Here is a 22,417-nt window from a genome sequence, read left to right on the forward strand (position 1 = left end):
ATGCTGCTTGGCCTGCTGTGTTCATCCAGCCCTGCACCTTGTTGTCTCGGATTCTCCAGCATCTGCAGTTCCTACTATCTCTGCCTCAGAATCTTGTATGTTCATTAAGATCATCCCTAATTCTTCAAAACTCTAATTAATTAAAGGCATAATCTGTTTAGCTATTCTGATAAGTTCATCCCAGGAAACAAACAAACACTCTAAACAAATCTTCTGAAAAGCTTCCAATGCCAGTATATTCTCTTTCAAATATGGAGTCCAAAACTGCAGTATTCCAGGTGCAGCCTGACCAACATGCTTTGATGTTGTAACAAGACCCTGTTTTTGAACTTTAACTCCCTCTAGCAATAAAGGTCAAAATTCTATTTGCCTTAATTACTTGCTGCACATGCAGTGCTAATGTTTGTGTTTCATGCAGAAGAATCCCAGGGCGCTGTACCTTTTACAATGTTTTATCCATTTAACTAATAGTCTGCTTTTTGAATCTTTCTACTAAAGTGCATGATCTTACATTTTCCTAAATTAAAGTCTAGCTGCCATCTCCATCACTCAACCTACTTAGCACCCATTAAAGATTCTTTGGGTCCTCAACATAACATGCCCTCCACCTAGATCAGCAAATTGGATGCATTACACTGTCCCCTCCTCCAAGTATTAATATAGATGGCAAATAATTGAAGCCACAAGACTGATCTTTGTGGTGCTCCAATAGTTCTAATTTGCAAGACCCACTAATCCAGACTGTCTTGTGTGTTAACCAATTCTCAATCCTTAGTAATACATGATGCCCAATACCGAGAGCTTTTATTGAGTTTGATTGTGTTTAGCTTTTCTAAATGCCCCATCTCATCCTTAATAATAGACTCTAGTATCATCCCAATGACAGATGTGAAGCTAACTGCCCTATAGTATCCTGCTTTTTGTCTTGCTACCTTCTTGAACAGGGGTGTCACATGAGAATTTTTCAATCCTGGAATCTAGTGAGCTTTGGAATATTTTGATCACTGCTGAGATAGTGGAGGCTGCCACTTCCTCAAAAACCCTCGAATGCAGGCCATGGCAACTTGTCTGCATTCAGTTGCATTAGCATTTGACAAACTCTTTCTCACGATACAGACTGTTACCAGATCTTTCTTCCTGTTGGCACATGGATTATCCATTACCTTTAGGAAGTTTTAGTGTCCTTGACTGTGAAGACCAATACAACTGCCATATCCCTCTTTCTAGTCATCAATATTCCAGACGTAGCCAAGGGTGCCACACTTACTTTAGCTACTCTTTTTCAAGAAGCTCTTGTTGTTTTCATACTGTTTGCCAATTTGCTTTCAAAGTCCACTTTCTCCTTTTTTTAGCTTTTTTGTCATTTGCACCTGATTGATTGATTAATTTATTTTGTTGACACATGTACCAAAATACAGTGAAAAGCTCTCTTTATGAGTTGTACAGGCAGATATCACAGCAAGCAAAGGATGTACAGATCAAAAAGACCTCGAGGCACACAGGTAAAATTGCAAGTTTCATTATTTGAGGTTAGAGTCCATTCAACAGTCTGATAACAGCCAGAAAGAAGCTGTTCTTGAACCTGCTTGTGCTTGCATTCAGGCTTCTGTATCTTCTGCCTGACGGAAGAGGTTGTAGGAGGTTACCAGGAAACAATGGGTCTTTGAAAACGTTGGCCGCTTTTCCACAGTAGCAAGCCGTGGAAATAGAATCCATGGATTGAAGGTTGGCTTCCATGATGGTCTGGGCTATGCATAGCACCTTCTGTAGTTTCACTGTCCTGGGCAGAGCAAGTGCCATACCAAGCCATTATACACCCAGACAATATGCTTTGGTGCATCTATAAAGTTGGTCAGGGACCTTATGGACATGCCACATTTCCAGAGCTGCGCGAGGAAGGAGAGACAGCGTTGTGCCTTCTTGACTGTCGAAAATATTTCTAAGCCTCTGGCTTATCACTAGTTTTCATGGTTTGTATGCCTTAGTTTTTGACTGGATACGGTTCTCAACTGCCTTCTTAACCAGGGGTGATTCCTCCTCAGTCTGTTTTTTTGCTCAGAATAAATATATGCTAAGCTCTATGAAATATTTGCTTACCCATTGACTTTTCCGTAGCCTACTATCCCAGTTCACCATAAACAACTTTCTTCATACCTCTCCAATTACCCTTATTTAATTGAGGGCATTGGTTTGAGCTGCTCTCTTTCAAACTCAATTTGAAATCCTACTGTGTTGTGATTGCTTTCAAAGTCAAAAGTCATATAGCATGGAAACAGACCCTTCGGTCCAACTAGTCCATGATGACCACGTACCCAAACTAAACTAATCCCACCTGTCTCCTTTTGTCTCATATCCCTCCAAACTTTTGCTATTCATGCCCTTCACCATGAGATCTCTTATTAATCCAACCTCATTACCCTTCAGATCTAGTCATATGAAATGATATAGTGGCAATGTCACTGGACAAGCAATCCCACACCCCAGGCTGATGTTCTGATGAGATAGGTTTGAATCTCACCATGGCAGATGGTGACATTTAAACTCAACACAAAAAAAATCTGGAAGAAAAGCTGGTCTAATGGTGACCATGGAACCACTGTCGACTGGCATAAAACCCATCTGATTCACTACAGTTCTTTAGGGAAGGGAAACTTCCATCCTTTGAGTCTGGCTTACATGGCACTCTAGATTCACAGCAACGTGACTGACACTCAACTGGTATCTGGGAAATTAGGAATGGGCAGTAAATGCTGGCTTATCCAGCAACATCCACCTTCCATGAATGATTTTTTTTAAAAATAGCATGTTTCAAATAGGTTCTGCATCACACTGCTCTAAGCAGCATTCCTGATGCACTTTAGAAATTAATTTTTCATGTCACTCTTTCCCATTCGATTCGTCCAGTCAATATGCAATTAAAAATCGCCCACAAGTATAGTAAGTGCCCTGCTTAGACAGCACCCTCTTGGGGTTTGGGGCCCTCCATGATGCTCATCCCTTGCCATGCCTTATTTCCACCCAAAGTGTTACGACATCATGATCTATTGCATCTATGTCACGACTCATTGCTGCACTGACAGCTTCCTTTATTAGTAAAGCTATACCACCAGCTTGCTTTTTTACCTACTCTTCTGAAACATTCAGTATTCAAGGGTACTCAATTCCCAGTCTTGTTACACCTGTAACCAAGTCTCCATAATAGCTATCAAATCATATTCATTTATTTCTATTTGTGCCAGTGCAAATACTGCATACATTCAGGTATGGCACCTTAAGCTTTGACATTTTGTTATTAATTACTTGTACACTGGTTCTAATTTCTGCTGCACTCTCCTGCATATATTTTCTAGCTTTCCTGTCACACTGATTATCATTCACCCTGCCGCTCTGCTTTTTCTTCTTAATGTTAATAGTATCGCTTCTTTTAACAAAAAGTGTTCAAATGTTAAAAAAACACCATTATGCAACATTGTTTCCAGATTTCATAATGTCAAATTCATGACTTCATCTCACATTGCCCAATAAAGATATTTAGTTATCTTAATTCAACTTGCAAATAGCATAAATGTAAGTAGTCACACAATTCTTAAGATAGTGCTGGAGAAAGATTGTCATTAAAAAAAAAATCTTTGAAAGAGCATGTACTTCTTTGCTATCAATAAATTAGTTAATGGTTGCCAAAAACTAAAAAGGCTATGGCACACATACACACCAGGTCAAAGCTCATTATCAACATTGGATGATAAATCTGAAGACCATTAGAACCTGTTACAAACTGTAGGGACTCCTTATTTGGTGAAACCAGATAGAAGATCAATATGAAGCCATCTATCTTTCCAGGATTGTGAACCGTTAGCTCCAGATGCAGCTGTCTGCTTATAAAAGTGAAATTCTTCAGCAGTTACTCAGCAAGTAAAAGAACCTCCTGCATCATGCAGGTTAGGAAAGGCCCCAAGTTGATTCACGGAATTAACTGCTCCAAGTCAAAGTGATGGTTCAATAGTTGCAAATAGTAGCATATGTTAGTTGCAATATGCCAGAGATGATCAGTGAAGATAAACATTCAAAACCCCAAAGATTGCTTCACTTTCTCTCTTCTCATCCTACTTCCACCACCAATCCTCTGTCCCTTCACAAGGGAGTTTTACAATAGCCCCCTGTGCGATCACATATCTGTTAATCTGTGCTGTCTCGGCTCACACCAGATGAGGATAAAGAAATCCTCAGATTCTTGTAAAATGCATTCTTGCTTCAAAGTTCTTATTAAGTGAGCTGGACGTGGTCCTTAAGAATAATTAAAATGCAAAGTTTTGATAGGTCTGCTACCAAACATTCAACAATACAGTGAGTGAGCATGCACAACTAAGTTGCAATTTAACAACAAAATCCTCAGATAGCAACCCCTTGAAATATTGATATCAGCCTGGGAGTGATCCTAATGGTTCAGTCACCAACATCAATGCTCCAGCACTGAAGCCCAGTCACCGCTGGTTAAAAGCAAATTTAGTATTCCAAACCCGAAGTCCAAGACAAAGAGACACCAAAGGATAAAATTGGCCTTCAGGAAACGCAAAACTGACCACAACAAATTGGCAGCTCATTCAGTTTTGTGTTTTCCCATGAAATAAATAGAACAGTATTACAAGGAATCAATGCCACCAAGAAAAAAATCTTCCAGTGAGAAAAGTAGGTTAAGCACACTCTCCTTTCAGCCCTAAGACCCAAAGGTTAATTCCGTACTAATGCAAAAAGCCCTGAGAGCGGCAAATGTCCTACATTAAATCAATACAAGCAGTCTCATTCCAATCTTTAATGGGCATGAGCTTATAGCACAAAGCCTCCTCAAATTAGCAGTCCACTCATTCAGCTCCTTTCCTCAATCAGGATGCAACCTGCAAGTTACATAGTGAAATGCAGACTTATCTGCAGATTCTCTCAAAACAATATTCATTTTGCCCAGCTTTCAAATTTACCCAATTTATAAAACAGCTCACCTGCAAGCATGAAATACATGCTCCTGTTATCCCGACCAATTCTGTTCTGGAATACACTTATGCTTGCATATTTTTGAATTCTTAACTGTTCCCTTCACAGTAGTCACGATAAAAAAAATCAAAGTACAAGACTAAACCGGAGCCAGAAGCGAAAAGGAGCAGTCACGTCAGCTGCAGCCACTTAGAGAGAGATTCAGGAGCAATGTCAGTACACCTGTTTACCAGTCAGGACACCCTCTACCAAATCTTGGTCCAAGGTCCAATGTGTGCATAACCCACTAGAGTCCACAATTCCAAAGAAGCTGGCTTTTCCCGATTAGTGCCCAAATTTAGTTTGTAATTTTAAAGAGCTAAAGTTTCAAAACATTAGAATAGTAATCTGTAGGGGCAAGTTACTGCAGATGTTGGAATCTGTACTGAAAACAACAAATGCTGGAGATGACAGCAAGTCAGACAGCATCCATGGAGAGAGTGCAAGCTAACATTGAGTCTAGACGACTCTTCAGAGCTGAAGTGAAGTGTGGAGGGGGCAGCATTTATATTATCGTTTTGTGGGGAGGGGTGCTGGTGGAGAAAAGATGTTGATATTCCAATCATTTTATTTGAGAATGGCAGAACAACTGTGTGTCATCTGCCTGGCTTGAATGAACAGACAGTCCCACTGGCATAGTGGGGGGGAAAGAGGATGTGATAACAACTTAACAAGCTGGAAAAAAAAAGGGAAGAATTGGGACTTAGTTCACAATTTGAAGGTGTTGAGCTCAATATTAAGTCCAGAAGGCTGTAAAAATGCCTAGTCTGAAGATGAGATGTTGTTCCTCCAATTTGCGCTGTGATTCACTGAAACACTGCAGCATGCTGAGGACAGACATGTGGGCATACGAGCAGGATGTGGTGTTAAAATGACCAGCTGTGGGAAGGTCAGAGTCATGCTGTTTCACCTAGAAAGACTGTTTAGGCCCTTGGATGGTGAGCAGGGAGATTGTGATGGGGCAGGTGTTGCACCTTCTGCAGTTACATGGGAAGGTGCTGTGGGAAAGGAGGGGGTGCTGGTGGTTATTGATTGGACCAGGGTGTCCCAGAGGGATCGATCCCTGCGAAAAGCATATGGCGGACTCAGGGAAAGATGTATTTGGTGGTGGCATTCTGCTGAAGTTGTCTGAAATGGCAGAGAATGATCCTTTGAATTCAGAGGCTGGTGGGATTAAAAATGAGGACAAGGGGAACTCGATCACGCTGTTGTGAGCAATGGGAAGGTGCAAGGGCATAAGCACGGGTGATAGGTCAGATGCAGTTGACGGCCTTGTAAACCAGTGGGTGGAAACGATGGACATGGACAAAACAAACCATGTCAGCACCACTGTTTTGGCAAGTGGCATCATGCGAACAGCTCTGACGTAGGCGGAGAAACTGGGAGAACGGGATGAAGTCCTTGCAGGACAAGCTATAATGAAGGTAGCTGCAGTAGTCAGTGGCTTTGTAGTGGACCCACTCTGATTCCCATCAGCTTCTCAGATACAGGATCAAACCAGGTCCGTTCACAATAATACTCAGAGATAACATTACATGTAACAGCAAGGGTGCCACAATATCAAATTGAGATCAATTGATCACAGTTAGTATTCAAAGTAGTCCAATAAATCTTTCTGGTGCAGGCAATTATAATAAAAAGAAGTTTAGGAGCATTTTTTGTTCAACTTTAAAAATACAAAAATTTGAAGCAAGATATTTAGAAACAGTAGCCCCCTGATGTCTCGACAGATTTAAATACAGCATATGAACAAATTAAAGTTAGGAAGTTACTAATATCACCTTGATAACTTTTAAATAATGCTGGAAATACTTTTGCAATTCAAATCTGGCAAGCATCCAAACAAAGGAATAAAACTAAACAGATCACCTGCCATGGATCTAGCCAATGGAAATAACAACAGGAAACACAGCCCAATCACCCATATAGTCATTACCGACATCGGGTGGGCCTTGCACAAAAATGGAGAGAACTGTCCCACAGATTAGTTAAGCAACAACCTGAAGTATTGAGTCACAAAATCATGCAGTGCAGTATTCCCTAGACACCATCACAACCACTTCTGGTTATACCTTGTTCCAGTAACAGCACAGACCCAGCCATATTATGTTCAAGAGGGACTTGCCCTAGGAGTCTTCAACAGACTCTGGACATTATAAAATTTTATGACATCAGGTCAATCATAGTTACAGAAACCTACTGCTGATTATTAGTTGCCATTTCCCCCTTCAGCCAACGAACCAGTGCTCCTTCATGTTGAATACCACTTGGACAAAGACGACAAGTGCGTTTAACGTCCCCTCTAGATGGAAAACTTCAACGTCCATCATCATGAGTGGCTTGTTAGTCAACTACTGAACAAACCAGCTGAGTCCGGACATAGCTGCAGCAGGTGGTGAGGGAACCAAGAGTTAGAAGTCTATTTGGCCTCACATCATCATCAACCTACCTTGTGTAAGCATTTGTCCATGACAGTATAGGTTGGAGCGGCCACCACTCAGTTCTTGCAAAGACAAAGTCCTAACTTCACACTGAGGATGCTCCCTTGTGTTTTGTGACACTACCATGGTGCTAAATAGTATAGATTTCAAACAGACCCAACTACTCAAGACTGGGCATCCAAGTGCTGTAGGCTATCAGAAGCAAAACTGTATTCAAGCATAAATCTGATCTGCAGGCCCAGTATACTGCCCACCTATCAGAACCATCCAGCCAGGAAAACAACAGGTTCAATGAAAAGTGTAGGCAAGCATGCCAAGAGTACCAGACATTCTTGAAAAATGAGGTGTCAATCCTCTGCAGCTACACCACAGGACTAACTGCATGCTAAACAGCATAAGCAGCCTGCAACAGACAGGGTTAAGCGATTCCATATCCGACTGATCACATTTTCAATCAAGTTAGTCTAACACAACCTTTCTATAATGAAGGGGACAACAAGGTGCAGGGCTGGATGAACACAGCAGGCCAAGCAGCATCATAGGAGCAGAAAGGCTGACGTTTCAGGCCTAGACCCTTCATCAGAAAAGGGGGAGGGGAAGGGGGTTCTGAAATAAATAGGGAGGGAGTGGGAGGCGGATAGAAGATGGATAGAGGAGAGGACAGGTGGAGAGGAAACAAACAGGTCGAAGAGGCGGGGATGGGGCCAGTAAAGGCGAGTGTAGGTGGGGAGTTAGGGAGGGGATAGGTCAGTCCAGGGAGGACGGACAGGTCAAGGGGGCGGGATGAGGTTAGTCGGTAGGAGATGGGGGTGCGGCTTGAGGTGGGAGGAGGGGATAGGTGGGAGGAAGAACAGGTTAGGGAGGCGGGGACGAGCTGGACTGGTTTTGGGATGCAGTAGGGGGAGGGGAGATTGTGAAGCTTGTGAAATCCACATTGATACCATTGGGCTGCAGGGTTCCCAAGCGGAATACGAGTTGCTGTTCCTGCAACCTTCGGGTGGCATCGTTGTGGCACTGCAGGAGGCCCAGGATGGACATGTCGTCTGTTTATTGCGAACCGAGCATAGGTGTTCTGCAAAGCGGTCCCCGAGCCTCCGCTTGGTTTCCCCGATGTAGAGGAAGCCACAACAGGTACAGCTGATGCAGTATACCACATTGGCAGATGTGCAGGTGAACATCTGCTTGATGTGGAAAGTCTTCTTGGAGCCTGGGATGGGGGTGAGGGAGGAGGTATGGGGGCAGGTGTAGCACTTCCTGCGGTTGCAGGGAAAAGTGCCGGGTGTGGTGGAGCTGGAGGGGACTGTGGAGCGGACAAGGGAGTCACGGAGAGAGTGGTCCCTCCGGAAAGCAGATAAGGGTGGGGAGGGAAAGATGTCTTTGGTGGTGGGGTCGGATTGCATTCTGGCTACAATGACTAACCCAAATCAGTTGTGTACTGCCTCAACATAGTGGGAATGCTTGGTTTGCCAGCTCTAGCAAGCACCTCAAAATGTCAAGCATTTTGGCCTGTGATCTAATTTTCAGAAGCTTCTAAATGCTGTTTAAATCAGTGATTGAGCTTCTTGGTTCGATGCTGGTTCACGAATGCAACCTCACATGCAGAGTGGCTAGGTCTATTACTGTACAGATTTTCAGTTTGGTTGGCACACTTCATCCAGGCTGGCACTCAAAGTTTTCCATAAGCTGGTCTTATTTTGGCAAATCTTGCAGGTGTGGGGTCATCATAGACAGCTATTAAAACATCAATTCTACTCAGTTTCTTTTATATCAACACATCTCAAAAAAAAAAAAAAAATGCCATACTCTCTCCTTATCTCTAATCATCTCCACCGTCATACCCACACTCAACCATTTCTCAATCATACCCACACTTCCCTAATTCTCACCTCCTGTGTCCTGGATTTTAAATTATTCCAGTATTGGTGACCATGTCTTCAACTGCCTAGAATCTAAATTTGAAATCCCTCCTTAACCCTCTTTGCTCCTCTACCTTACTTTGTTCCTTTATGATGTTCACTTAAAAAATTATCTGCAATCAATCTTTTAGCATCTCTACCAATATCTCCTTACATTGTGTAATATTTTGTTGCGTAATGGTCCTATGAAGTGCCTAGAATATTTTATTACATTAAAAGGCACTGGGTCAATACAAGTTGCTGTTGACAACTTTGTTTTAGGTAAAAAGAAAAGACTTACATTTGGAAAGTTTCTTACACAATTTCTGAAAGTCACAAACCACTTTACAGCAAATTACTATTTCTGAAATGTAGTCAGTTACAAAACAACTTAATTTCAAAGCTTAATTATTATCAAAGATTGAGCCAGATCTAACATTTATTAAACAAAACCAGTTTTAATGGAAATCTAACTTTTATTCCTCCCAATCAATACCAAGGGCTGAATGTACATCAAAAAGGGACCTTTGTAAAAGACAATAAAGGTTGACAAAGTAATGCCAAACTTGGGTTTTAAAATAGAAAATTTTTGTTTAATTAATTGTGCGATGGACAATTAGGATTACAAAAGAAAAATGCCGGAGCGTCAATTCCCATACGTTCAGCTTTTAAAAGGGAACGGAGTAAGTAGCTAAGAGTAAAAACAGCTGTGAGGAAATTGCAGTGGAGCAGGATGAGCCAAGTTGCGCTTGCAGATAGCTAGCATGAATATAACGGGCCAAACGACCTCCTTTGCTACAGCCATTCCGTGATACAGCACTACATACTCTCTTATCCAAAACAGCAGAATTACAGAATTATAAATGCATAATTTTGTGGATTATTTGCTGATTAAGGGAACCACTCTTAGGGATGCATGTGGAAGGAACTGGAAGTGCAGATGGAAGTCTCTCGTGTCAACTAGAAAAACAAGTTGTAAAACTGCCTTGCAAGGAAAGTAAGTTGTTCTACATTATGTGGGAAAGATATGTGGGTTTAACACTAGTGACACAGCATCAATTTGAAGATTGCAGTATTCCTGATGGATAAAGGCATAGAATCCTCCTGCAGTCACCCCATCAACAGTAAAACACAGGGGCACCAAGGAAAACTTCACATCTCCCACAAAACCTAATCATACAGCATGGAAACAGATCCTTTGGTCCAACTAGCCCTCGCTGAACATTTTCCCAACTAAACTAGTCCCACTTGCCAATGTGTGGCCCCTATCCCTCATGGCCTTTCCTATTCATGTACTTATCCAAATGTCTTTTAAAAAATGTTGTAACTGCACCTGCATCCATTGCTAGCCCCAACAATTCATTCCGCAGAAACCAATGTGTGAAAAAGTTGCTCCTCTTGTCCCTTTTAAATCCTTCTCCTCATCTTAAAAAATTCCCCCTAATTTTGAGAGAGTAGGAACTGCCAATGCTGGAGAATCTGAGATAACAAGGTGAAGAGCTGGATGAACACAGTAGGCCAAGCAGCATCAGAGGAGCAGGAAAGTTGACGTTTCGGGTCTGGACCATTCTTCAGAAAATTTTCTGCTCCTCTGATGCTGCTTGGTCCGCTATATTCATCCAGCTCTACACCTTGTTAACCCCTAATTTTGAACTCCCCCACCTTAGGGAAAACACCTTTGCTTATCTTACCCTCATGATTTTATAAACCCCTACAAAAAGGTCACCCCTCAACCTCCCATGCGCCAGTGAAAAAAGTTCCAGCCTATCCTTTTAACTCAAACCCTCCAATCCCAGCAACATCCTGGTAAATCTTTTCTGAAACCCTCCCCAATGTAATAATATCCTTCCTATAGCATTATTTAAAATACAGGCATCCTCATAACCCCACGAACTTCAAAAATTATGGGGGTGAAAAGTCTCATTTGATGCTATTTTCTAACAAGGATACCATCATGCTGACATTAAAACAAAAGGACAGGCCCTACCTAGGTTCACCCATTGCTGAAACCATCAATGCTTGTTACCTCTATCACTACTGCAACAAACCTCTAGCCAGCCTCATCTTCCACAAGTTCCTCCTAAAGTTTACTCTTTGTATCCTGACATGGACAGAGTTCATCCACCACTTGCCTGTACTGATTTACATTTGCTCAAATTAACCAATTTCCTGATTTTAAAACTTGTCTTTGTTGTCAAATTCCTTCACAGTTTGCTACCAAATCTCCTCTATCTATAAAACCTTCCCAGAGACCTACATTCCTCCAATTCCAACCTTGAATACATCTAATTTTTTTGCTGTACTATTGGTAGCCACATATTCACTGCTAAGACTAAGTTCTAGAATTCATTCCATGGACCTCTATTTCTTAACCTCAATCCTTCTTAAGTATTTACTTCAAACCTACCTCTTTGATCAACCTTTTGTCATCTGCTTCAATATCTCATGTGGCTCAGCATGAAATGTTGTTTGTAATGCTTCTGAGGTGTTTCAGGATGTTATGACTATGCTAAAGGAAATGTATAAATTCGAAATGTTGTATGAGATTTTTGGTGCTCACTATAATAATTCATAAAAAAATATAAATCAGCAATAAAAGCATAGGAACAGGACTAGGTCCATTCAGCCCATTGAGCCTGTTCCAATGAGATCATGGTTAGGGGATCTGTAGCCCAACTCAATATACCTGTCTTTGGCCCATTTCCCTTAAATCTGAGAGAACTTTTTTATTAAAATTAACAACTGATCCAGCACTGAGTGCTGTTTTGGAAGACAGTTCCAAACATCTATCACCCTTTATGTACGGGAGTGCTTCCTAAAGTCTCTCCTGAACAATTCGGCCTAATTCTTAGTCTGAGGGGAAGATCAAATACTGATCAAGAACACAAAGCAGGTTGCATCACCCTTGTACTGAAGAGTTAGGTGCTAGGTTCACCCTCAGGATGAGAGATTAGGGTAATTGCAGACAAAATTACAGAAGACCACATGCACCAGAAGCTACTACTTACACATGTGCATCATATTCAGCAGCCGAAGGCACAAAAACATCATCTCCCACTCCACAAATTCAAAGTAGTTATCGTACCCAGCTTCAATATGTTCGATTTGCACAGCTGTACCCGTCTATATCTCGATCAACATAGCAGGCCAAGCAGCATCAGAGGAGCAGGAAAGTTGACGTTTCAGGTCTGGACCCTTCTGAAGAAGTGTCCAGACCGGAAACGTCAGCTTTCCTGCTCGGCCTGCTATGTTCATCCAGCTCTACATCTTGTTATCTCAGATTCTCCAGCATCGGCAGTTTCTACTATCACTATACCTTGATCAAGTCACTATATCGAGGCTTTTTTCATTTAAATCCTGATAACTTCATTATCTTTCTGGCTGGTGCCATGCTATTATAGCTGTAGCCAGAAAACCAACATTAAAACCTACGTGAAAGAGAAAACAGAGTTAACGTTTCGGGTGCAGTGACCCTTCCTCAGAACTGATCTGAGGAAGGGTCACCGGACCCGAAATGTTAACTGTTTTCTCCTTCACAGATGCTGCCAGACCTGCTGAGCTTTTCCAGCAACTTTGTTTTTGTTCCTGATTTACAGCATCCGCAGTTCTTTCGGTTTTTATTAAAACCTATGTGCTAATGGTCAAGGTGTCATGTCAAGTCTGCATACAGACATCAACAAGATCATTGGTCCAGGCCCTTTATCACGCGTCAGCTTTAATCAACTGTTACAGTGCAGCATACACCACTCTAAAACTTGACTGTTTAAAACAAAAAAGTGGTATCAGATTTATATTGCCATTGCAGGTAACCTGTCAAATTAAAGGGGTAACAGCAAGTCAAAACTAAGGTGGTGATAAGGATAGAATATGCTTTAAGGACTCCAGTAGCAGACCAAAACCAAGACTACCAGAATTTCGACTAAGAGCACTATTAACTTTTGACTTGGATATCATCGCTAGGTAAGAGCCAAAACTGAAGAGGCTGCAATGGAGAAAGACAGAAAAAAATTAAGTTGTTTGTGTCAGCATGCTGACACAAACAAGTTACTGAATTCAAATAAAACAACAATGCCTCCTTTCCTTTAGATACAAGACACTATACATACATGGATTTTAACAAAGAAAATCAGAAGGTAATGAAAACAAAAGAAGTTCCCTCCCAATTTCTCTGGCTTCGGACCAGCAATCAAAGCTTGGTGATGCAGCGATTTTGAAAGAAGAGTCTTAAAAGAGGAGTGGGAAGATGGAAAATAAGAGGTTTAGGATAGAATTCCACTAGACCACAGGACTAGGCAGTTAAAAGCACAGAAACAAGTAGACAGTAAAGAAGACATGCAGAAGAGCCAGGATCAGAAGAATGAAGAGATAAGAGACAGCATTGTAAGGCTCGAGAAACATGTGGCTAATATAAGGCATAGCTACAAAAGGGATATAAAATCTTTTTGAAAAGTTAGGTATTGGGAAAGCTGAAAACTAAAATCATCCAGAGTGGAGTTTTCTGGATTTTGAGGCAAGCCAAGTGAATGGCAAATAGTCAAGATTAACAGGTGACTAGGGCTTATGGGTGAAGGTTTCCAACAACTAATGAACTGAGGCAGGGACTGGAGGCTGACAATGTTAAGAGTTAAAATTGGGTAGCCATTGTGACAGAGTAGATATGGGTTTAGACTTCTTTTCATCTTAGAATTAATAAGATGCAAAAATGCAAATAAACAGTTTGGTTAAACTTTGGAGGAGGGTGGAATCAGTAGCAAGTCTGTAGTATAGGTACTAACAAATCGGATTAGAATAAAGTGACCAAGCACAGATGTTTGGGAAACTCCAGAGACAACAGTGCTTAAGATGGCATAAGAAACACTGGAGATGATGGAATGTATCAGAATGGAAGCAATTCAGTAAAGACCCATGGGCCTTAATGGGGGAAAAAGGTCAGCAGGGATAACACATCAACGTCAGAGAAGATACCATTTCCGATTCTGGATAGCTCACTTACCCCTGCATAGACTTGACCTACAGAAGACAGGGACTACAAGTCCAAAAAAAATGGTATCTGGACTTAGCATCATAAAAGAGTCAGTTATCTTTCTTTCGAAGAAAGGAGGTTTTCCAAGGTGTCAGGTTCACTTCACTTCCCAATGGCCGTTCAGCACTCCCATATTATAAAAGCGAGACACTTACTTAAGGTGCCTTATATTACATTATGCCAGTGTTGCCAATTCAAGTACAGATATCACATGGCTGGATATAAAATAGAGTCTTGCTAAGTCTCCATACACTTAGCACTGATTCCACCTAGCCCCCTCCCCAAATAGCTTGTATCAGGCCATTCACAATCTTGGTGTCTTATCGGACTTAGCTGTAATTCTAACTTTGTGTGATCTCCATAGTAGGCGACTGACAGCAACCGAAAATATCCAGTAACCAGTCAAAGTCTTTTTGACAGTGATCATTACAGGTGGTAAAATGACAATCTTACAGCTTTCATGCCAGACCAGAGAATCAATTTGTCATTAAGACATAATATTTGAGCTCATTACAAATAAGCCCATAGAGAAGTGATAAATCCAATTTTCAATCAACTAAAGAGGATATAAAATCTTAGAATATTATTGACGTGGTCCAGAGATGATCAAGAAGCTACGCGTTAGCATAATCACAATATGGAATGACTGGATAAGATTGTCTGTACCAAGCAATGAGTCAAACTCCGTGGAGATTCAAAACAAACATTACATCACAGCTCAATAGTGAAAGGAAAAGCTGTTCCAAAAAATATTATCCACTCTAACTACATAAAAATTCTGCTCATATCTAAACTGATTTAATTTGGAAATGTACCTCTATCCAGTTTATTATTTAGCTAAGTTCATTTCACTGCATTAAACCTATCTGATGTGCTAAATATTTTGTATAAAAACACTCAAGTGTTTCTGAATAACATGACAATCTCTAAGAGAACTCAAATAGAAGTGGTTACACCCTTGAATACTTCCCAAATTGCTTTTTTTAGTTATCCAAAATACATTCGATCTTATGTTGTTTACTAATACAAAAGATTCTTGCTTATGACACCAGAGTCTACAACTACAATGCAGCCAAATTTGCCAATGCTGTCAAATGACATCAAACAAAGGCAACTTCCACTTCCTACAGACGAAGGGAAATGGCCATGGGCACCCGCACGAGCCCAAGCTATGCCTGCCTCCTTGTAGGATATGTGGAACAGTCCCTTTTCCGTTCTTACATTGGCACCATTCCCCCGCTACATCGGTGACTGTATCGGTACTGCCTCGTGCTGCCACAAGGAGCTTGATCGGTTCATCAACTTTACTAACACTTTCACCCCAACCTCAAATTCACCTGGACTATCTTCGATACATCTCCATCTCCATCACTGGTGCCCACGTCGAAACTGATATCTATTTCAAGCCCACTGACTCCCACAGCTACTTGGACTATACCTCCTCTCACCCACCCTTCTGCAAGAATGCAATCCCCTGTTCCCAATTCCCCCACTTCCGTCACGTCTGCTCCCAAGATGAGGCATTCCATTCCCAAACATCCCAGATATCCCCCTATTTCAAAGACCATAAGTTTCCCCCTCCGGTGATCGAAAACGCCCTCAACTGCATCTCTTGCGCTTCCCACACCTCTGTCCTCATAGCCCCTTCCCCCAACAAAAATAAAGAGAACTCCCTTTGTCCTCATATCACCCCACCGAACTCTGCATCCAGCGTATCATTCTCCGCCACTTCCACCTACAATCTGACCACACAACCAAAGAGATATTTCCCTCCCCATACCTACCTGACTTTCATACAAAGCACTCTCTCTGAGACTCCCTCGTCTGCTGTACACTCCCCACCACACCCGGCACCTTTCCCTGAAACTGCAGGAAGTGCTACACCTGTCTCTACACCTCCCCCCGACCTCCATTCAAGGCACAAAACAAACCTTTCATATCAGAACGGGGTTCACCTGCACAACTTGGTCGACTGTATCCGCTGCTCCTGATGCTGCTTCCTCTACATCAGTGAGACCAAGCGGAGACTTGGAGACTGTTTCGTAGAGCATCTATGCTCTGTACACAGCAATTGACAACACCTTCCGGTCACGAACAATTTCAACTCCGCACCCCCCCCCCCCCCCCCCCCGCCCTCTCGGGGAGATGTGCCCCCCGGGGGCCTCCTCCAGTGTCACAACGACACCACCCACAAACTGGAGGAGCAACACCTCATATTCCACCTCGGGAGCCTGCAGAACGATGGCCTAAACGTAGATTTTACCAGTTTTAAAACCTCCCCACCCCTGGCCTCATCTCATGTCCAATCCTCCCTCTCACCTCCTTGAACTGACACAACCTGTTCATCTTTTCTCCCACCTATCCGCCCTACCTATCCCACTGACCAATTCCCACCACTACCTACCTGCATTCATCTATCACCATCCCACCTACCTTCCCGAGCCCAACCCCTCCTCTATTTATTTTCCAGCTCCCTTCCCTCTCCCCCATTTCTGAAGAAGGGTCCAGACCCAAAACGTCAACTTTCCTGTTCCTCTGATGCTGCCTGGCCTGCTGTATTCCTCCAGCTCCACACTGTGTTGTCTCTGGCTCCAGCATCTGCAGTTCTTGCTACCTCTGAGACAACAAAACACCGCCATCAGGTGACTTATAAGCTCTGAACAGAGGCCATTCAAGTTGCTACATTTGACTCTGCTGGCCATGGTTTCAAAGACAGAGGTGAAGGTGATTCACTAAGCGTCACCAGACCCGAAACGTTAACTCTGTTTTCTCCTTCACAGATGCTGCCAGACCTGCTGAGCTTTTCCAGCAACTTTGTTTTTGTTCGTGATTCACTATCATTCTGGCTTGTTTGTCAACTTTCTGTTCTGGAAGCATACAGTTGGGTATTGGAAACGGAGAGAATCAATTTAGTTACAAAAACCCTTTCCCCACAGTCTCTCAAATGAACAATGTTTACAATACCTTTCATGATGTTTCATATAAAATGATTGTATATTGTTTTTAGTCACGCCATTGAAAAAATCCTCAGTTACTTTCTAATAGCCTACACTTGCAATCTTCTGTATAGAACTGTTAAAAGATACAAAAATTGGGTTAAAAACGTAATTGATTTATAAAATCGCTTCCACGTGTGGGAAAAGAAAATGGATAATTCTCGATAGATTGATTAACATCTGTGTTACAAACCTTTAACACTAGATACTGAAAAAAAAACAAAAAAAAAACAAGGGCAAAGCTGCACTGGTTTATTAAGGTCAAGCTTACAAAATTCTATTACTGTTATAGTTCACTACAACTCAATTAAATACTCTGCTTGGAGAAGGGAATGGAGCAATTTCACTTATGAAGTGCCCCTTCCACCCATGTGTAAGGATGCAGTTCTAGATACAGAACCTAAATACCAGCTATACCGGTAAGTCCACTCAAGGACAAAGAAGGGAATTTAAGGGTGGAGCTGCAGGAAGTGGGTGAGGCCCTTACAAAATACTTTGCAACAATATTCACAAAGGAGGAGGACATAGTGGATGGAAGTCTCAGGAGAGGCATATTTATATTCTGGGGCATGTCACTTTAAATAAAAGGAGGTGGTATTGGGTGTTGTAAAAAGCATTAAGGTAAACAAGTTCCCAGTACCTAATCAGATCTATCCCAGAATGTTGCAGGAGGTAAACGAGGAAATTGCTGGGACTTTGTACAAAATCTTTGTGCCTTTTTTAGTCACAGGAGAGATCCCAGAGGGTGGAGAATAGCCAACACTGTTCCTTTGCTTAATCAGGGCAACAAGAATAATCCAGGAAATTACACGCCAGTGAGCCTTGTGCTAGTGGTAGAGAAATTAGTGGAGAAGATTCTTAGGGATAGGATTCACTCACATTTGGGAAAATATGGGCTTATTAATGATAGGCTGCATGACTTAATGCAGAGAAGGTACTCTCTCAAAAACCTGATTAAGTTTTTTTTGAGGAAGTGACAAATATGATCGATGAGGGCAGCGTGTAGATATGGTCTACACGGACTTTAGCAATGCCTCTGATAAAGTCCCTCATGGCAGGCTGATGCAAAGGATGAAGTCACATGGGAGCTGTGGTGTGCTGGTACGATAGATACAGAAATGGCTTAGTCATAGAAGACAGAGTGACAGTGGAAGGGTTGTTTACCAGACTAGAGACAAGACCAGTGGTGTTCTGCAGGGATCAGTGTTGGGACCCCTGTTGTATGTAACAGGATTAGAAAATTTGCAGGTGACACAAAAATTGAGGGAGTTGCGGATAAAGAGGAGGATTGCCAGAGAATACAACAGATATAGATAAGCTAGAGACTTGGGCAGAGAAATGGCAGATGGAGATTAATCTGGACAAACGTGAGGTGATGCATTTTGGAAGATCAAATGCAGGAGGCAAGTATACAGTAAATGGCAGAACCCTTAGTAACATCAGCATACAGAGGGATCTAGGCACACAGGTCCACAGTTCCCTGAAAGTAGCAATGAAAAAGGTATAAGGTGGTTTAAAGCATGCTTGCCTTCTTTGGTCAGGGAATAGAGTATAGAAATTGGCAAGTCATGTTACAGCTGTTTAGAACTTTATAGTTAAGCTACATTTGGAACTGCGTACAGTTCTAGTTGCCACACGAGAAGATAGATAGGAAGGCTTTGGACAGTATACAGAAACGATTCATCAGGATGTTGCCTAGTTTGGTGGGCATTAGCTATGAGGAGAGATTGGACAAGCTTGCTGTGTTTTCACTTGAAGGCTGAAAGATGAGGGGTTACCTCATAGAAGTTTATAAAATTATCAGGCATAGACAGAATGGATAGTTGGTGCTTCTTTCACAGGATAGAAATGTCAATTACTAAGGGACATAGGTTTAAGAATAAGGTGGGGTAAGTGCCTGGAACGCATGGCTGGAGGTGGAGCTGGAGCTGGAGCTGGATCTGGATACAATAGTAATGTTTAAGAGACATCTTGACAGATATGAATAGGCAGAGATAGAGGGATAGGGACCACAAAGACACAAAAGATTTTTAAGTTTAGAAAAGCATCATGTATTGGTGCTGTCTTGGTGAGCCAAAAGCCCTGTTTCTGTGCTGTATTGTTCTTTATTTTCTAAGACCCACACGACCACCAGCAACTCAGTGGTATGTATGTCAATTATCTTGTGCTTTAATTATCTGCCAGGATTTTAACAGGGCGAAGTCTCATAGTACACCTCACCTCACCAGTGTTAGAGGATTGTACGATCTACTTCTTCTCTCACATTATCAACCTTACCAAGAGATTTTAAGCTTACAATGTACTTATCTGTCTTCATTTAAGCAAAAATCCAGACTTTTATTATATTCAGTTGAAGACAAGAGAAATGTATTACTTACTACTGCTAACAGAATTACAGAATGGTTGTAGCACTGGTGGATATTCCAGCTATCACATCTATGCTAGGCCACTGAAGGAACAATTCACCTAAGGCTACTTCCCTTTTCTTTCTGTATTTTTTCCTTTTCTGATAACAATTGAATTTCCAATTTGGAAAGCTTCAACTGACCCTGCCTCCACACAAACACTACACTCCAAATTCTATCCACTTACTATGTGAAAAGATTTTTCCTAATCAGGAGATGTTCGCCTGCACTTAAGCAGAAATAATTATTAATTGAAAAGCAACATACCACACACGTTAGGAATCTGAAATTAAAAAAAAAAGTGCTGGGGGGAGAAACTCAGCATGTTCTGCAGGATTCATGGAGAGTGAAACAGAATTAACATTTCAGATCCATAATCTTTCCCCAGACTGGGAAGTTAGAAATGTCATAGGTTTTGAGCAGAATCTGGGTAGAACAAGGGTGAAATAAGGGAGTAGAAGCTAGATGACTGAAATTGTTACCTGAAAGCAAACAGAGATGGGGCAAGTCTATTGACAAAAGGAAAGAAAATAAGCAAAGAAAAAATGGAAAGCCAATGACAGACAAGAATTTATGGTCAGGAATTACTGAACTCAATATTAAGCTCAGAAGGCTGTAAACTGCTCAACTGAAAGAAGAAATGCTTTTCCAGAAACTTGCATCAAGACTCACTGGAACAGTGCAGTTCAAAAACATAATTCTAAGTGAGAAAACAGTGGAAAATTAAAATGAATGATCAGAAGTTCAGGATTGTGCTTGCAAATAGAACACTGCTGTTCTGAAATTGTTCACATCACTAACAACCAAGTTTCTTTGATTACTTCAATGTCACAAGCATATTTCCTACTTTGTTTAGTGCAACTGTCAATGTGCAAGACAAACATCCAAACACAAATTTGGGTCAGTTTCTAGCAAGTTTCTTTCCTATACTGGAATCATCCAGTTAGGAGATCCATTGGCACAACCTAATTGTTTCCTGCCATTACTTCACTCTACTAAAGTCTCAATTTGCTCCTTGAAGCTTACATTACAGGCTTTGCATCATTAGTTTTTGCAGCCTAGTCCTGGTTACTTCTTTTATCCCTTTGTTGCATGCAGTATTTAGTTTCCAAATGTCTGCTTCAGTAACTGGAAAGCATTTGCCCTAGCATTTCTCTCATTCAATCAAGCTGCCCCTTAGTCCCACAGACACCTCCATTTAAAAATATTCTCTTTGCAAGCTCCCCAACAACAGCATTGTCTCTGCCGTCCAAATTAATATTCTGGGCAAGGAAAGTGTGATAATGAGGCAAACTCTCTTATTTTCCATAATTCCCTTCATCGCCCAATGTTATCTCTTTCAATTTTCTCTCTGGTTGCTATCTGAACACTCAATGATGCTATTCATCTACCAATATTCTTGAGCCTTTTCTTTCTTAAAAAAAAAGACAGGATTGCTTGTGCCATCTTATCCATGTATATGCCAAGTAACACACTTCGGTGTTGTGAGAAGTCATAATTCTGTACAAGTACAGAAATCTTTCCTTCCCACCAGATTTTTCCAAATGCAATAAATGGAAAAGTACCAAGTCCAGTTTGATGTTATATAATTTTGGGCCACTTGCACATCGTTCACATCACAACCATAGATAAGCATCTACAATTACCGCTTCCCTTGAGTGCCAATCAGACACAAGAACAGATAACCTAAGCGGGATTCTATTATTTCCAAGTTCTCCATGCCAAATTTTTCCTCTCTTCCCTCCCCTTACACCACCAACCCCCTTTTTAATATAAAAATAAAGAGAAAGCTGAACTAATTCCTCATAACTTAATGTTTCTTGCAACTTTACTCCCCTACACTGGAGCTCTGGTTTTGTCTTCGGATCTTAGTTTTTTTGCTGAAGAACTTACTCTCTGAACAGATGATGTCTATCAGCTTTTGACTCTTGACGGAGGTACGTCATTTTTCATGGGAGTATAAGAGACATTTCTACGGCACTAGTTTTATATATTTGCCGCATTTCTTCACGGGCCTCGGCTGTTCTTGTTTCAAAACTGAGGTTTCATTATTCTTCGTTTGTTCCTATTGCTACCATTTTGAACATTAATTCCTGAATCAATAATAGTAGTACATGAGTTTATTCTGTTTGAATAAGAAACTTATTTCCTTCAAGTGCGAAGTATACTTTTTATTTTGCCTTTCTTGCCCCATAGACATCCACTAATGGCCTTTCATAACAAGATAGTTATGATCCCAATCAATCTCTGGGTTAAACCTGCATTCCTTTTGGAGTCAATTTAACAGGCACGTAACTGGTGTCAGTGTATAATCTTACTGGTCCAAAGAATGACTGGAATGGCAAGTCTTGTGGCTCTTCCCAATGTGCCAACTAGTAATAGCAGTTGCTGAGCCTTATTAGCCAGGAAGATCTAAAGTCTGACTCTTCATTGGTGCTAGTTAGCTCTTAATTTGGGTAGTAGAGGCGTTCCCAGAATTAGCCATGGTCACTTGGCTACTGTCATATGCACTATTAAAAGTGGGCATGCAGATCTCAAATGAAAACAGAATAAGCCTTGGCTCTCATGGTTAAATTGCTTGTCAATGTTGTGATCAAAGCTAAAAATTGGTATTGCTCATTGTCAATGAAAA

The 22,417-nt window shown here is 41.4% G+C and overlaps 1 protein-coding gene across 1 annotated transcript in view; it reads right to left on the bottom strand.

Annotated features, from left to right (window-relative positions):
- LOC109936965 (serine/threonine-protein kinase N2-like) overlaps nucleotides 1–21,731 on the bottom strand; it is a 53,904-nt gene extending 32,173 nt beyond the window's left edge. The window contains exons 1-2 of the mRNA XM_048601545.1: nucleotides 21,679–21,731; nucleotides 3,301–3,421 (exon numbers count right to left, since the gene is read on the bottom strand). Of these exons, the coding sequence (XP_048457502.1) occupies nucleotides 3,301–3,421; nucleotides 21,679–21,731 (174 nt within the window). The remainder of the gene's footprint in view (nucleotides 1–3,300; nucleotides 3,422–21,678) is intronic.
- Nucleotides 21,732–22,417: the final 686 nt, after the last annotated feature.

Source organism: Rhincodon typus, chromosome 10 (assembly GCF_021869965.1).
Source record: "Rhincodon typus isolate 14 chromosome 10, sRhiTyp1.1, whole genome shotgun sequence".
NCBI classification, from domain to species: domain Eukaryota; kingdom Metazoa; phylum Chordata; class Chondrichthyes; order Orectolobiformes; family Rhincodontidae; genus Rhincodon; species Rhincodon typus.